Genomic DNA, 16,846 nt, shown 5'->3' on the forward strand with positions numbered 1-16,846 from the left:
AGGCACATGTCCTTCCAGTGGGGAATTCTCTGCATTAACTCACTGGTGCTGTTTGCACCCTCTCCATGTTTGTATGCACATGTATGTACTAACAGGAAAAAAAAAATAAAATGTACAAGCACGGAGTGGTCACAATCTCTTCTCCCTGCTGGAGAAGGTTGTCCTACCTCTGCAATCCTCAACCCCAAGGAAGGAGGGGAAAAAGCCAGGGTAGCAGAGAGAGGGATGAGTGACATCCTGCTTTCCTGGAGGAGAGAGGCCAGTGCCCCACTGCAGCTGTTGAAAACCCAGCCTGGGAGATGCTGGATGAGTACAGAGAGTGACATTTCTGGGCTGCACTACAGTGGCTCACAGCAGGCTCTGCTGTTTGCATTGCACAAATAGTCATTTCTTGATTAAAAACAACAGCAGCAAATAGAAGCTAAACCAAGATGAAACCAGCCAGCGCTGCACAGATGTGGAGGGCATGCAAGAGCTGCCTCTGCCCACGGCTTTAACCCCAAAAAACCCTCATCAATCTCGGATTGCACCTTTCCTTCCACCCTTTCACACATTTTCTCCTGCACGTTTCTCACTCCCTGCACCTACGTTTGAAATGCAAAGCCATCATGACATTTTGCTGCAGAGCCTGAATGGCAGAAGTGAATCTGAGCAAAACACAAAAGACACTGAGTGGGAGGTGAGGGTCCTGCTAAAGGAAAGATTCTTCTGGCAGATGTCCCCTTCTGGGACACCAAAACACTAATGATATTAATTCTTTGTTCTCCTTGATTCCTGACCCTGGAGGTGAGGAGAACTATGAGATTAGTCCTGGTTTCCTGGAGGGAAACTGAGGCACACCCCGATTCCCTGCAGCCACTTACTGACCCTTCTGACACAGACAAATATTTTCTTGCCATTTCTTTTTCATCCATTTCCATTCCCTTCTGGTGCCAAGATATAACAGCTCCAGCCCACCACTGAGTCTCCAGCTACCCAAAAAACCCAATGTTTTTTGCACTTGGAAACAAGCCAGGGGTTTCTCTGTGGCATTGCCATCCACCTTTCTTCTGGAATTAGGAAACAAATCAGTGTTTTTAGCTCAACCCAGCTGAGCAAATCCCAATTTTCTATAATTAAGCTCAGAGAAAGGCAGGCCCTGAAGTAATCAGTGCAGAGTGCATTCTTGTTTTGAAAAGAGAAATCATCTGTCTTTCCATCTGCAGACCTCTGTGGTTTCTTCACCCCCTTTCCCACCACACAGATGAAGACCAGCTATGACAGAGGCACGTCATCCCAATCCCAGACTATCAAAGCAAAAGAGCCAGTTCCCTCCCATCGCTCCAGGAGTGGCAACCACCGTGACAAACAAACCACCCAAAGCACATCAAGATGGGCCCATCCCAGGAGCCATGGAGAAAACACGATGTCATCCCAGGCAGGAACCATCTTACCTGGCTGGAGGGAAGCTCAGATGTCAGATGTCTGCAATGGCAACTTTCCCCTGGGACATGGTTCTGAAGAGATCAGCTGCAAGACCTCAGAGAAACTCCCCCCCCGAGTCACCAGCATGAACAAGAACAAGGAGAGGGTGCTAAAGAAAACCTCATCTGCACAAAAAGTAAGAGATGAGCTCAAGGATTCCCCCTCCAAGGCCGTTTTCACATTTTGGGCAAACAAAGTTAACAACAGCAGTGAAAGGGCTACCTGCCAGAAGCTGCTGCAGAAGTCCACCAGGACCATGGGAAGCTGCTCTCCAGCCCTCCTTCCCAAGGAAAGGCTTAGCAGCTTGGAAGAAGAGAAGCAGGCTAAAAATCCCCAGAGAAAGACCAGGAGAGACCTCTTCTCTGACTTGAAGGTTTTCAGCCACATAGACACCCATGTGCTACAAGTGAGCCAGCAGGTAGGTTCTGGTGTCCTTCATCAGGAACACAGATGGTGCATCAGCAGATCCACATCCTAACACTCAACTTTGTACTGTGTGCTCTGATGACAGCATTGACAAGGTGATGCCTTGCAGCAAAATTAGAGCATCTCACAAGGCCCTGGGCTGTGAGTTTGTCTTAACTATGGCCAAAGATCATCCTGCTACCTCTGAAGATCTATCTTCTGCCCACCCAGGGGAACACTGTTGCCCATTTCCAGCCAGCACTGGTGTGTAGCTGCAGTATGCAGCACTTGCTGGGACTCACCATGTAAAAATGGGAAGAAGGGTTGTGAAACCAGAAGAATGACAGGATGGTTTGGGTGGGAAGGGACCTTTAAAGCTCATCTAGTCCAACCCCCCTGCTGTCAGCAGGGACATCTTCAACTCGATAAGGTTGCTCAGGGCCCCATCCAACCTGATTTTGAATGTGTCCCAGGATAGAGCTTCTACCACCTCTCTGGGCAACTCATTGCAGTGAATATTGTGATGGGGAATTTTTTTCTCAGGGTCCCCAAAGGGATTTGCAGTGGGGTGGAGGGACCTCGGGAACCTTTCTAAGGAAGGCTGCAGGGGTGGAGAGAAAAGGACTCAGACCACAGGATGCCCTGAGGCAGCACAGGTTGTGTTTAGTTTGCCTGGGAGCAGGTGAGACAAAGTCATTCCTGAATAAAAAGCACGCAGAGCCAGGTATAATTACATGGTCTGGCTGTGTCCACCAACCCCTTCATGGCTTTGGCAGCCCAAGTTCTGCTTTCTTTATCTTAAGCAGGAACCATCAGTTGTGTCCTCATTTCAGACCGTCTGCCTCCTATATGATGCTCCCTCTTCCTGGATGCTGAGGACCAGAAGGGGAGCTTTGAATTTTGTAATTCCTTCCTGTTACCTGAAGCAGGCACTGCTGGGGTGATTTCTCCCCCAGGGTCAATAAAATTTGCCTGGGCAGTGAGTGCTGAGCCAAGGCAGGGTTTGCAGCTCACACCCCAAGTTGAGAGCGAGAGCCAAGAGGCACAAGGAATAACTGTGCTCTCTGTTATTTTGGAAACCTGTCATTTGTACCTAGCCTGAGGCTAACCTCCCTTGGGAAGAAGGATGCTTTGAGGATTTCAGAGTCTACCTACTCTATTAAAAAGAGAAGAGAGAAGGAGGGAGCAGGAAGGTAGGAAAAAGAGGGTAATAAACAACCAAAAATACCTTCAAGGCAGTGGGAACAACTTGTTTCCCTCAAAGCACCCTCTGCACTAAAACCTGGTGCACTTCATCTCTTCCTCTTAGCCATGAATCCTTGGTGCCAAGAGCAGCAGCAGAGCAGTTCACTGACCACATCTGAGTAGAGTCTTGCACCTCTGGTGGTGGCCACTGCTCAGCCAGTGGTGCCATGAGGACATGAGGTTGTCCCCTCTCCCCATGCACCAAGCTCTGCTGCCAGTCCCCAGCGAGGAGGAGGTTGATGGGAGAGCCCCAGGCAGTGCAGGCACAAAGCCAAAACTCTTCCCTGGCCATAGAACCATAGAAGAATTTGGGCTGGAAAAAAGCTTTAAAGCTCATCCAGTCCAACTAGACCAGGTTGCTCAGAGCCCCATCCAACCTGACCTGGAACGTTTCCATTGATGGGGCATCTCCCACCTCTCTGGACAACCTGGGCCAGGGCTTCACCACCCTCACTATAAAAAATGTCTTGCTAATATCTGGTCAGAATCTCCCCCCATCTTGTAGTTTAAAACCATCACCCCTTGCCTTGTCACTCTGTTTGTCCCCATCTTTCTTGTAGGCCCACTTTTAGTATTGAAAGGCCTGGCCCTTTAGGAGTAGCCCACAGACTGCTCGTGTGCATCTGCCTCAACCCTGTGAAAAAGTCTTGGCAGGATCATTGCTCAGGTGGTTTTGGAGCAAATGGCCTCATCCATCAACCCCAAACACTCTGGAGTAGCCAGAAGCTACTGCAACACAAGATGTTTGACCCATCCCTGAAGGGTCCTCAGGCAACAGTTGGGACCAGGATTACTTGGGAACACTGCAGCTCTCAACCTAGGTCCTAATTTTTACCATCTCTGACTGAAACAAAGAACAGCAAGGACTTGGGCTGAGTTTACAACAAGATGAGCCACCAGGAAAGCAGGCAGACAAACTTTTAATAGGTGTGTACTAATATTTTTGTCCTTGGGAATAAATCATATTATTCATTTGCCTAGAAGCTGCACACTCCTAACAACCTCATGACAGAAATGCAGGGACCAGCAGGAGTACCAGCATTTTGAAACAGGTGCTCTCCTGGGCACATGGTCATTTTTAAATCCACTTTCCAAGGAAAATCTTCAGCCATTACAAATGCACCATTTCCCACAAGGAAAAAGAACCCTAGACTCATGGAATGGTTTGGGTTGGAAGGGACCTTTGAGATCATCTAGTCCCAACCCCCTGCATGGGCAGGGACACCTCCCACCAGCCCAGGTTGCTCCAAGCCCCATCCAACCTGCCCTTCAACACTGCCAGGGATGGGGCAGCCACAAATTCAAAAAATGAGAAATTCAAAAAAGAAGGAAAATTCCATCTCAGTGAAACTATCATATAGATGGTTGGGGCAGGAAAGTCACCGAGGAATGAAAGAAGCAGGGTCAGGAGCCTGGAGAAATGAGCTGGGCTAAATTTAACTTGGTGAAAGAAAAGACTGCTGCTAAAAATACTTGTGCTGCCACAAAAGGGGGAAGAGCCCAGAGCTGAGAATGCATGAATGGGAGGAAAAGGGCAGAAAAGCTTTCCTTGGGGTCAGGTATGAGTTAAAAAGTTAGTGACATTTTAATGGTAGCGGGGAAAAAGTCTTCTCTCCACCCATTTAGGTGCTTGGGTTTGAGTGAGGCCTCAAGAAAAGCATCTGAGCCACAGGTCTGGCCCTCTTCTGCATTAATGCACTGAGATGTTCTTCTGCAAGGCTGGAAACCTCCTGTCACTGGTTAAGTGTGGCAGAGTAGCACCACTGGAGAGACTCACCTCTAGGACAAGACCTTCTGGGCCATAGGACAAGTTGAACCAGATCAGGCACCAGAGCAATGACACTTTATGTCCCAACAGGCTGCTCCAAAGGAATAGGAGATCACAGAATCATAGAAGGGTTTGGGTTGGAAGGGACCTTCAAGATCATTCAGTTCCAACCCCCCTGCATGGGCAGGGACACCTCCCACCAGCCCAGGTTGCTCCAAGCCCCATCCAACCTGGCCTGGAATGCCACCTTCATTCCTCTCAACTTGTAGCTCCAGACCTCAGGCTTTTAGAAAACCATGCCTAGGAAAACAGGGGAAACTCCCTGTTCTACCACAGACAGTATTTTTGCATCTTAAATTCTGAGGAGGAAAAAAAAAATAAATAGCTTTTGGGGTTTTGTGGTTCTACATTTTCTTTCCAGTGAGCCCATCGTGTGGAGTAGTCACTCACCCACTCCACAGTGACACCCAGATTCCCCTCAACTTACTGTCCTCTCCATTGCAGCTGAAATCCAGGCCCACCAGCTTGTCCATCCAGGCCATCGTTCCCCTGATCACTGCCAAATCCCAGAGCAAGCTGGAGATGCTGAGGGCAATCTGGTTCTGGCTCTGCCACAACATTGGTAAGTCTGGTCCCACTCTTTTGCAGAGACATGAAAAGCCTTTTCTTTATGTGCCACCTCCAGGGTTTAGGCTCCTCATGCCCTTCAGAGTAGAGACTCCACAGTGTAGAATCATGGAATCACAGATTCTGGTTGGAAAAGACCTGTAGGATCATCAGGTCCAACTGTATTCCTACTTCAGGAAACGTTCCTCTCTTGAACATCCTTGATGATCTTCAAGGTCCCTTCCAACGAGGGTGATTCTATCAGTTTAGGAATGTGTTGGAGCAGGAGCTGGTTCCCACCATGGGACCTTCCATCCTGGAGATGCCCCCTGCTTCCCTGCCTTTGGTGCACTCTTCTTCAATGCATGAGAGGCTGTTTCCCTGATCATGAAGGACTGGGCTGTGCCTGGCAGCAGCCATCTGGGGACACAGGCATCTCAGCTCAATCCAGCCACTTCCAGCCACTACATCCATGTGTGCCAGAAAATGGGATTGTCCCTGTACCTCCCTTGAAGGACACCAAGGCTGTTTACATGCACTGGGAACCCAACTCCCTCGAGGCTTTGGCAGGTCTTTGCTCCTCTGGGGAACTGTCAACCTCCTGAATAATGATGGATAGAAGAGCTGTCAGGGCTTCCAGGGTGGGTAGGCAGAGAATTAGTGTTGGGCAGGAGAAGGAATGGAAGTGTTTTGGAAATAATAAGGCCTTCAGTGGCCTGGAACTGCATGGTGTTCTCCCCTTCCCAGAATATGATGTGGATGGCTTCTTGGGGCTGTCTCAGAAGATCCACCTGGCAGAGCAGGTCCTGCAAACAGGAAGAGCTGTGTGTTCTGGTTATGCCAATTTATGCCAGGAAATGTGCAGGTAAAACCCACCTTGGGCTTTCATCTCCCACCCCCTTGCAGATCTTTGGTGGGGACATCTATCTGGCACGGGGCTTGCCACACAACCAGCAGCATGTACCCACCACCTCCCTGGGCACCTCCCTAACCACACCTTCCTCCTCTGCTTGGATGGAGGAGTGTTTGTGGCTCTGACAGATCAGATACGAGGGATGGGGGTTGGGAGAAGCTGTGAGGAAAGCAGGAGGCTGGACAGGAGCTGACTTTGGCCAGCAGCTTGCGTGAGTGGGGCTCTGGTGTTGGGAAGAAGGGGGTTGTACTTACCACGCAGGTTGAGTTGCTCCCCAGGAAAGCAGGCACAAAGCAGTGTTTGGTCTGCAGTTCTCTCCCCCTGATGGCTCTCCTCGGACAGGGAGGCAGGCTTGAGCTGTGTGGAGGTCCCAGGGGTTGGTCGCAGCCCAGGCTCCCGCCGAGGCCGGAGGTGCCAGCAGCAGAAGAGCAGCCACATGTGGAACGCGGTGGAGCTGGAAGGACAGTGGTGCCTCCTGGATGCTTGCTGGGGTGCAGGGTCCGTTGATGCAGAGAGCAGGTTGTTCACACCCAGGTGAGACACCTCCTCCCCTGCCCCAGACACGGTCCCCAACACAAACGGACAAGGCTCAACCAGACTTCGGATACACCCCAGAATGACCATCCCAACCCTTCCAATGTGATCCCTAAAGCCTGGAATCACCAGGCCTTGAGCCTCTAATTTCAGGTTTGCTTTCTGACACTACCTGCAGAAAGTCCAGAGAGCTCTTCTGCTCATCCTCCACTATGGGGGGTGCTCAAGGACCTCATGCAAACATAGATCATCTACATAAGGAGCCTTTTTCCCTGCACGGGGGCCCTAACTTTTCAGATGGTACCTTCCCTCTACAACATGTTTTTAACCTGCAGGGAATGCCACTGAGGAGCTAACAAACCCTCCTTTTCACAGCAACTTGACTCTTCTGTGGTGCCATGTGTAATTACTTGACATTTCTCAGCCCATGCTAAGAAAACAGTGACTCTCAAGAAAGTTTTTTGTACAATTTAATCATTTCCATTAACTGTACGATGGGATTGGAATTATTATTTTTTCCCCCCTCTAATAATGCATAATGAAATCTTTGTGGAATTTTTAATAGGTAATTATCTTGCTGAGAACAGTTTAAACACCAGAGAGTGTGGGTTGTTTTTAGCTGAGCATGGGGAAAAGAGAAGAAGGAGAATGAAGCATCAGCTGGAGCAACAGGCTGAGATTAACAGCTTCTTGTGGGTCCAACACAGTGTCATAGAATCATGGGATGGTTTGGGTTGGGAGGGACCTAAGAGCCCAGCTAGTTCCAACCCCCCTGCATGGGCAGGGACACCTCCCACCAGCCCAGGCTGCTCCAAGCCCCATCCAACCTGCCCTTCAACACTGCCAGGGATGGGGCAGCCACAGCTTCTCTGGGCAACCTGGGCCAGGGTCTCACCACCCTCACAGTGAAGAATTTCCTCCTAAGACCTAATCTAAATCTGCCTTCTTTCAGATTGAAACTGTTCCCCTCACCCCATCCCTCCCTGCCCTTGTCCCAAGCCCCTCCCCAGCTTTCCTGGAGCCCCTTCAGGCCCTGGAAGGTGCTCTAAGGTCTCCCTGGAGCCTTCTCTTCTCCAGGCTGAACACCCCAACTCTCTCAGCCTGTCTCCAGAGCAGAGCTGCTCCAGCCCTCTGAGCATCTTTGTGGCCTCCTCTGGACTCACTCCAGGAGTTTCGTGTCCTTCTTGTGTTGGGGGCTCCAGAGCTGGACCCAACCTCTGGTCTCACCAGAGTGGAGCAGAAGGGGACAGTCTCTTTCCTGGCCCTGCTGGTCATGCTGCTGGTGATGCAGTTCAGGACACAGATGGTTTCTGGGCTCCAGTGCACGTTGCTGGCTCATGTTGAGCTTCTCATCACCCAACCCCCTCAAGCCCTTCTCCTCAGGGTTCCTCTCAATAACTTCCCTGTGTCCTTAGAACCTCCAGGTCAGCAGTTGCAACAGGGATTCACAGGTTGACCCCAACACAGGCTCAAATCTGCAGATTCACCCACTCAGCAAACACCTAAGCAGGGATGACATTTTCAAAGTCAGGTTCCAAGGGGAATCTAAGATTTGTTTCTGAAATCATACATAAAATCTAAGAAAAGTTTTAAACCAACCAAGAGCAAGAGTCATATTGAAATACATCCTCAAGGAACAGGCCTTGGGAGAGGAACCCCTCAGTAAAATGACTTCTTCATAGGGTCATCTTAACTGCTTGTTGGAAGAGGTTGGGTACAGGGCTGGGAGCAGCAGTGTCAGCTCTTGGCATCTCTATAGGAAAAAATAGGGAGAAAATAAGGGAGCAGAACATGACGTGTCAGGTGAGAGCTCGGGCCTCCCTTGCTGAAATTGGTGCAGCTCTGATAGCGTGGAGGATGCTCCCTTCCCTCACAGCAATGCACCATGATCACTCACAGGTTCTCCCTCCCATGGTGTGTCTTCTCCTCTCACCTTGCAGGCGTGATGATTTTTTCTTCCTTACTGACCCCGAGCACTTCATTGAGACCCACTGGCCAGAGGACCCCCAGTGGCAGCTTCTGCAGCCCCCCATCTCGAGGGAAGACTTTGAGCAGAGAGTTTTCAAAACTTCTGAGTTTTTCAGACTTCAGCTCTGCCTCCTTTCTCCAAGCACTTCCCTCCTCCAAACAGGTAAATGCCAAAGGAGGGCTAAATTCCACTAATATAAAAACTCATTTCCTTTTAAGAAATCAATTTGGGCTGAGGAAAATATTTCTAACTGACATATGGCCCATTTGTCTATTTTTAAGCACATGTTTAACATCCAGTAGAGCAGAGACACATGTTTAAGCAGTTTCTGGAATCAAGGCCATTGTGTGATACTGTGATTAGTAAACTGGGAATTAGGATTCATAAATCATAGTTAATTGAGCCAAATCACTTAAGCCCTTTTGTGCCTGACTTTTCCCATCTAAATTCACCAACAGTAGCAAAATAGCTCCAACGTACCTGAGACACAATCCTCATTGTGTTCACAGGCTGGGGAGGGAAACTCCCAGATAAAACATGACCTGAAATATTCACATCCAATTTTTTTTATTTTTTTTTTGGTAAATGAAGGGAGGAGGCTGGAGTTGTATTTCCTGGGATGTAGTTTTATGATGATTTTTCAGGCTGGATACAAAACGATCTTCTTTTCACCCAGACAGCCTTTTGTAGATCCATTTCCCTGGATGGTCCCAAGAGTAGTTGGATTTTTCCTGTCATTTATTTTATCCAGACAGCAAGCTAGGAGAGAAAACAATCTCAGGTTGAGGGGAGTTGTCAGGCTTACAGAAAATGAATGCACCACAGCCAAAGCACAGTGTCATGCTTTGACTGAGACAGGTTATTACTTACCCAAAGCTCCTCTGGTATTTCCAGGATGTTGGGGCTTTGCCAAGATGGGTTATCACACACCTTTGGAGCAGAGAGTGGCCTGTGCAAATCAAATTAAATTTGGAACAGCTGAAAGGTTGATGTTGCCTTTTATACAAAGCTCTCTCGTGGTGCTGCTCCTCGGCAGAACCTCAGAGCATCCCGGCGTGGGGGCTTTGTCTACCTTTACCCAAGGTCACCCAGCACCTACATGGCAAATGCAGGAGTGGAGACCTGGAGAAACCCTTTCAGGTCCAAGGGACCAGGGAAGATCCGAGACACAACGTCTGCAGTCTCAGAGGAGAACAAGGAGATCAACAGCCCAACCAGGCCCTTCAGCTGCTTGCCAAAGAGATAAATTGCAAAACATAGACTCTTACCAAATGTCATTAGTGGTGACACAAAAAGCCCAAAGGGAAGAATGAGGGAAAAGAAGCATCTCATTAGTCTCTTCTCTCTCTCCTCCAGTTTTTGATATCCAAAAGACATAGGGATGGAGCCCAGAAGCAGCTCAGGGCTTTGGGTCTCACTGGTCACAAGCTGCCATGAGCCAAAACAGACCTGGGGAGAGATGTCAAGGCAGCAAACCTGCCTGGCATGTCCCAGCTGCAGCAACCTTCTGTACCCCCTTGGCTGGAGGATCTCCTGTCCCTCACCGGGTGACCTGGGCTGCAGGCACAGTTTTCTTTTTTTTTCCTCCAAAACTGAGATGAAAGGAAATTTTTCCACTGGGACAGGAAGAAATAAAAAAAAGCCAGCTTTTCTTCCCCCACCCTGTGAATTTCTCATCTTGTGGAGAGAAAGAATTAAGTCCCTGGACCTGAGGTAAAGAGTTAAACTGCTGCAATCAGCCTCAACAGCCAGGCTCATGTCAGAGTTGTGCTTAAAACACCAAATTGCAAACCCAGATTGGGAACCAAAGCTGATGTCTGTTTTTGTTGATGCAAAATGATGGTTTCTAGTGATCTAGACTGATGGAAATAGGCCATTACCCAGCAGGGTACACAGCCACCTAAGGCAATCTGAGGGCAAAAATGCCTGAGATCTTTGGTGCAAACTCTGGTTGTTTTCCCTCTTTGGCAACTATGGATCGATTCCCACTCTATTATATTTCAGCAGTTCCCACCTGCTTAAAATGTTTGAAAGCTTTCAGCCAAGATTCCACCTAAAAAAAAATCACTCTCTGATGGGAGCTGAAGGTGGGACACCTTGCAAAGAGCCTTGATTTTCAGGAAATACCTGGAACCCATCTTATGAAAACCAGCTCTTTTAATTGAATCATAGAACCACAGAGTGCCAGGTTGAAATGGACCTCAAGGATCATCTGGTCCAACCTTTCTAGGTACTGCTCTAGTTGATATGAGGTGGCTCAGCCCCCTGTCAAGCTGAGACTTAACACTGTCCAATGTGGAGGAATCCACCACTTCCCTTGGGAGACTGTTCCAATGTGTGACTGTCCTCATGGTGAAAAATTTACCTCTTGTGTCCAATGGGAATCTCCCCAGGAGCAACTCGTGCCCATGACCCCTTGTCTTTTGACTCCTTGTAAACAGGGAGTCTCCATCTTCTTGGCAGCCACCTTTTAACTACTGGAACATGGTAATAAAGTCTCCCTGTAGCCTTCTCTTTTCAAGGCAGAACAAACCCAGTTTTCTCAGCTGCTCCTCATATGGTAGGTCCTCCAGTCCTCTGAGGAGCAACCAGAAGGAAGGAGAAGAGAAATGCTGTTCCCACTTGCCCATGAAGGGATAAGAAAGAAAAAAAACCCACAGAATGAAAGTGTAATAATAATAATAATGATAGTAATCATAATAATCATAATAATAGTGCTTGCCTCACAATATCACAGTATTAGAGATTCCTTCATTGTGTAAAACAAAAAGCAATGGGTCTGAGCACTGGGTACAAGTTCCAGCTCCCACACCTTCCCAAGCCCACCTGAGCCATTTCCTTTCTCACAAAAAGGAAAAACAAAACACCAAATCACACATTTATAGCAAAGCTACTCAGCTTTATCCAGCTATTTATCCAGTGCTGGCTACTCCGTGTACACCAGAAAGCCTCCCTCAAGGACAAACACCAAAAGGTTTGTCAGGCATTTCATTTCCTTCCCCAAAGGGCTGTCAGGCCCTGGCCCAGACTGCCCAGGGGGGGAGTCCCCATCCCTGGAGGGGTTTCAAAACCATGTAGATGTGGTGCTCAGGGACATGGGGCAGGGGTGGCCTTGGCAGGGCTGGGTGAAAGGTTGGACTTGGTGATCTGAAAGGTCTTTTCCAACCAAAGCAAGTCTCTGATTCCATGATTTGCCCCAAACAGGCAGAGTGCAGCAGCCAGCCCGAAGCGCCCTGCGCGCGCCGCGGTGATGAAGGGCATTCAGTCCCGTGGGATTAAGACTCTGTCAGGTTATTTCTCTTTGTACAGAAGGGCAGCCACTGGTGGCGTGCTGCAGATACAACAGCTGGGGTGAGAGAGGCAAAGGGAAGCCTTTCAAACAGGGCTTTGAGAAATTAGAAACACGCCTGCACTTTAACGACAAGGTCCCCCCGCCCCCTAAGACAATGAACGTAACAGGAGTTGACCTCCCGCAGCACCCAGCGTGCTGACACGGGAACACACATCCCCAGCTTCACCTGGCCTCCCTGAGAACCAGGAATCTCTAGCTCATGGCTGGAATTAACTCAATAAAACAAACAAATGTTTGTTTTAAACCGAGCTGTTAATGATCTCCTCGGGTCTCCTTCCCAAAGCCAAACGCGTTGCTGGCTTCCCCGGCCCGTCATGGCTGGCTCCCCTGCATACAATGTTCTGTTCTTTTCTTTCTTCCTCAGGATCTTTTTCTTTCTTCCTAAATATCCTAACACGATGCAGCCGGCCAGGCCAGCAGCTTCGGAAACTAGCATAGAGTGAATTTAATAACCACCAAACCTGCAGTTAATAAATTCTGTCATCAGTAATGTCTCCACTGAACACTTGCCAGGAGAGAATTGTTTGCACTTACTGTGTGAGCCAAGTCACAGCTTTAACAGGCAAGGCACAAATAAAACCCAGCCTTTCCCATTCTTTTCACATCTCTGTTTCAACCTACCAACAAAAACTGTGGGGCAAACAATGAAAAAATCCAGATTCAAATGGGCGGGGGGGGTAGAAATGCCCCCCCCAACCTCATTATTCATTAGATTATGAAACGCGTTTCATAATCTAATAATTAGCAAGGGACAATTTTTTTCAGCATGAATCTGGAGCCTTTTGTCATTTGGTGTTAGCACCCAAAACAAATGGACATTGTGCACAGCACGGGTGCTGGGACCAGCCAGGGGCTCCCGTGGTGCTATTGCTTGGTGCTCCCCCATCTCCAGCCAAACCGTGGTGAGGATGGGACGATGCAGAGCAGCCACACTCTGGACAGGAGGCAACCCATGCTCGGGCACTTAGGGACCTGGGATAATGAAGAACAGGCTTAATTTCCACAGACCTTGAGGGTACTGCATCTCAGAATGTCTCTGTGCCAGTGCCAGGCTCTGTGACGCACCCTGGGATCCTTCAAGGGCAAAAGGTCTCAGAGTCCTCTTCTGTGACCATTTTTCTCCTGCTTTCATCTACACCTGGAGAAAAAAAAAAAAGGTATAAAATACCATTAGAGCAGGGTTTCCTACCCAGGCTGCCCCAGTACCTGTGGCTTCACATGGGATGATGTAGCTCACCACGTGCTGAAAGCAGCCTGCTGTCTGCTGGCTAGATGTTCCTTGCCTCCTTCAGGGCTTACAAAACCCTGTCCTGTCTCCATTGCAAAATCAACCAACCACCCCTTCTGCCCAGGAGCAGATGGAAACCCCTTGGGAAGGATTGCAGCACCAAAGTGCCCTCTCTGTTTCTGGTTTGGGTTTACAAGCAGCAAGATGTGGCACATGGAGGGCGGGGGTGAAACCAAGGCCACCGTGACTCTTCTCCTCCAGGGTGACCTCTCCTAGAGATGCTTCATTTCTGGGTGTGAAGGTGGGTTCAGAGTGGCTTTAAAGCCACCCACTGTGCTTTGCCTGGGGGAACAGGTTGGTTTGCTGCTGGGGAGATGTTGGGTGGTGTGTGGTGGCCTTGAGCAGGAGACTGCTACGTCCACCAAGGGGTCATGGAGAAAGAGCCTCAGCACTTATCCACCAACCATGGTACCACCACAAGTCACCTGTACCTCTGGGATTCCTGCTCTCCCCTTCTCCCCAGTTTGTGCACACTCCAAGCCAGAAGCTACTGGATTTTTGTGATTTGGTGAGGCCAAAACTTAGAGCACACATTGTAATGATGGGGAAAAAAATAAATCCCTTCCTAAAAATGTGGCAGTGATGTGGGATCTTCTACCAGCCAGGCTGGGGTGTTTTGATCCTCCCAGCTGCTTTACTATTTTGACACCACAAAATAAGACCTGCAGCTTAGAAGGTTGACTCCACCTCCAGAAGCCATGCAAGAATTAACCCCTTGTGGAAGATCATTAGCTTAGTTCTGGGTGCCTCAGGGCCCAAAGGATAACTGTTTGTACCCATCTCCTTAATCTCCAGGTCTAGTGGTATCATCACTGCTCTTTCAGCGAGGGGAGCAAAATGGTAAAAGCTGAAGAAGGTTCTTGCTAAGGTCCTTCAACCATAAAGGCAAAAAGAGAGGGAGAATCAGGTCTCTGTCCCTCGTGCAGATGGTTTGGGCCCACACTGCAGAAGTGAATGTGCTACACTGCTGCTGAAAGGGTTGTGAAAGGTGTTTTGTCCCCCCTTCTGCAGCCCGTGGGGAGGTCTCGGTGATGCTGGGGAGCACCCACCCCACAGAGTTCACCTACCAGCTCTCCAAACTCCACGGCACTGCAACTGGGGAGGATGTAGGCACAGTTCATGGTATGATGATGGTGTCTGAGAAGAGCACGACCATCAAGGTGACCCCCCCGACCGAGGGCTTGTTCGACCTCACGATCTTCGCGCGCCACGCCGGCTCCCGGGACCCTTACAACTGGGTGTGCTCCTATCAGATCCAGTGTCTGGAGTCACGCAGAGGAGAGAAACTGCCCGAAAACCCGTTTCACTTCTGGGGCCTTCACCAAAAAGTGAGGGATTTTGGCATCGAGGAGAGCAGCCACAAAGGGGAGCTGCTGGTTGCTGCGCAGGGAACTTTGCTCTTGACTTTCCAGACGTCGCGACCCTTGCTTGCCTTGTACGAGCTGGTTCATGAAGACCTAGATGCTGCTCTGAGCAAGAAATGTGTGGCTGCTCAAGCAGAGGAGGAGAAACTGAGTTGCCACGTGCTCTGCCCTTTCCAGGGTTACTACCGGCTCTCCGTGTTTGTGAAAGATCTAGGCAGCAGCACCTTCAGGAATGTGGCCAATTTCCTCCTTCGTTGCTTGAAGCCCATCAACCAGAACGAACTCTTCCCCTCGGGGCTGAGCATGCACTGCGGGAGCGGGATCAGCTCCAGGGGCCACGGCCTCTCCAGCCCCAGCCACCCTGCTCCCATCATCACCACCAAGCTGGGGAGGTGCAACATCACCTTCCACACGCCTCCCGACGTGGAGGTGACCGCCAGCTTGAGTAAGGACAAAGTCGTCAGCACCAAGTACCCCCTGGAGAGGTACGTCCTGGTCACCCACCTGAGGACTAAAGTCAGCGTCTGCGTTGCGCTCCCCGAGCCGGGTGTCTACAAAGTGGGGCTTTTTGGGAGAAGCAAAGACCACACGGACTTCGTCCATGTCTGCGACTACGTTCTCCGCTGCTTGGCCGATCCCAGCTGGCCTCCATTCCCCAGGACCTACAGCCCGTGGAGGAGGGGGTGTGTGCTGCTGGAGCCACGAGCCGGGGTGCTCCCGGAGCACAGCTGGGTTAGCTTCAGGGCCAAGGTGCCAAAAGCCTCCCAAGCTGTTGTCCTGGGGCAAGAGAAGACAGTGCTGCAGCAGAACCCCAAGGAGATCTGGGAAGGGGACGTGTTCACCGGGCCGGCGGGGATGCAGGTCAAGCTGGCGGCCAGGTTCAACCAGCACTGCTCCTCCTTGGAGGTTCTCCTGGCATTTGAGGTGGAGAGTGGCTCACCTGCTTCCTGGGGGTGGTCGGGGTAAGCTGGGAAGTGCTGGGAAGAATGAAAGCAGCCAGGGAAGGAAGCAAAGGCTCTCAAAACTGAAGGGTGTCGAGGAGACACTGAGAAAACTCCCAGAACTTTATGGCAGGTTGGTGGGGGGGGGGGGAGTCTGGGTGTCACCCACAGAGCTTTTCTTCCCTCAGGATATCCAGATACTTGCTGGGGCCTCCTCTCCCACTTGGAGATGTTGCCGCCGTTTAAATCAGCCCCGACATATGGAAGGCTCCTAATATTTTGCTTCTGTCAGAGGAAACCATTGTTCAGCTTCTCTACAGGAAGGATGTCTCACTGCTTATTACCAGCTTGAGTAATTGCTTGGAATGCTTTATTTGACATTCAGACAAGAAGTTGGAAACCCACGTAGTTTCTTTCTCTGGAGAGGATAACAACAGCAACAACAATAAAAGAAGAAGAAAAGGAACAAAAAAAAAAAGAAGTAAAAAATTAAAAAAGCCCAAGCTGGAGCCAGCAGCTTCAGATGGTAGCAGGACTTTAACAATGTCAGTACATAGTAAAGCAAGATCTCCTTGCAGAGAGACTCTGTGAGGAGAGGGGAAAGGAAGTAAAGAGATGTTGTGTTTTATCAGTTGTGCCTTTAAAATATCTTCCAGGTCTTCCTTACGAAGGATGACATGTAGATACATGCTGAAGAGCACTGAGGCTTGAAACAGAGAAGGGACAGGCAAGGAAGCAGCTCCGTGGCCAAAGCATCTAATCTCTGAGCAGAGAGCACAGGCAGCTCTGCTCTGAACTGCTGACACTGCAAGGCACCACAAACACCAACTGACTGAGAGCAGACTTGGTGTCCATCCATCCACTGGTGAAACAGAAGATACAGAGTGGAAATACTTCTCCATGTCAGCACTGGCCTGACGCTGGAAATGGGGATTCTTGTGGCAATAATGAGGAACAGGAGCAGTGGGTTACTTTTGGGTGCTGCACAAGAGATGGT

General features: G+C 49.7%; 1 protein-coding gene across 1 annotated transcript; it reads left to right on the forward strand.

The window, feature by feature from the left end:
* The first annotated feature begins 1,358 nt into the window (after positions 1 to 1,358).
* LOC127383802 (uncharacterized) lies at positions 1,359 to 15,971 on the forward strand. Its single transcript, XM_051617342.1, has 3 exons — positions 1,359 to 1,882; positions 5,387 to 5,504; positions 14,556 to 15,971. The coding sequence occupies exons 1-3, from the start codon at positions 1,406 to 1,408 to the stop codon at positions 15,872 to 15,874; spliced, it is 1,914 nt and encodes a 637-aa protein (XP_051473302.1). The 5' UTR covers positions 1,359 to 1,405; the 3' UTR covers positions 15,875 to 15,971.
* The last annotated feature ends 875 nt before the right edge of the window (positions 15,972 to 16,846 follow it).

Source organism: Apus apus, chromosome 4, assembly GCF_020740795.1.
Source record: "Apus apus isolate bApuApu2 chromosome 4, bApuApu2.pri.cur, whole genome shotgun sequence".
Classification (NCBI taxonomy): domain Eukaryota; kingdom Metazoa; phylum Chordata; class Aves; order Apodiformes; family Apodidae; genus Apus; species Apus apus.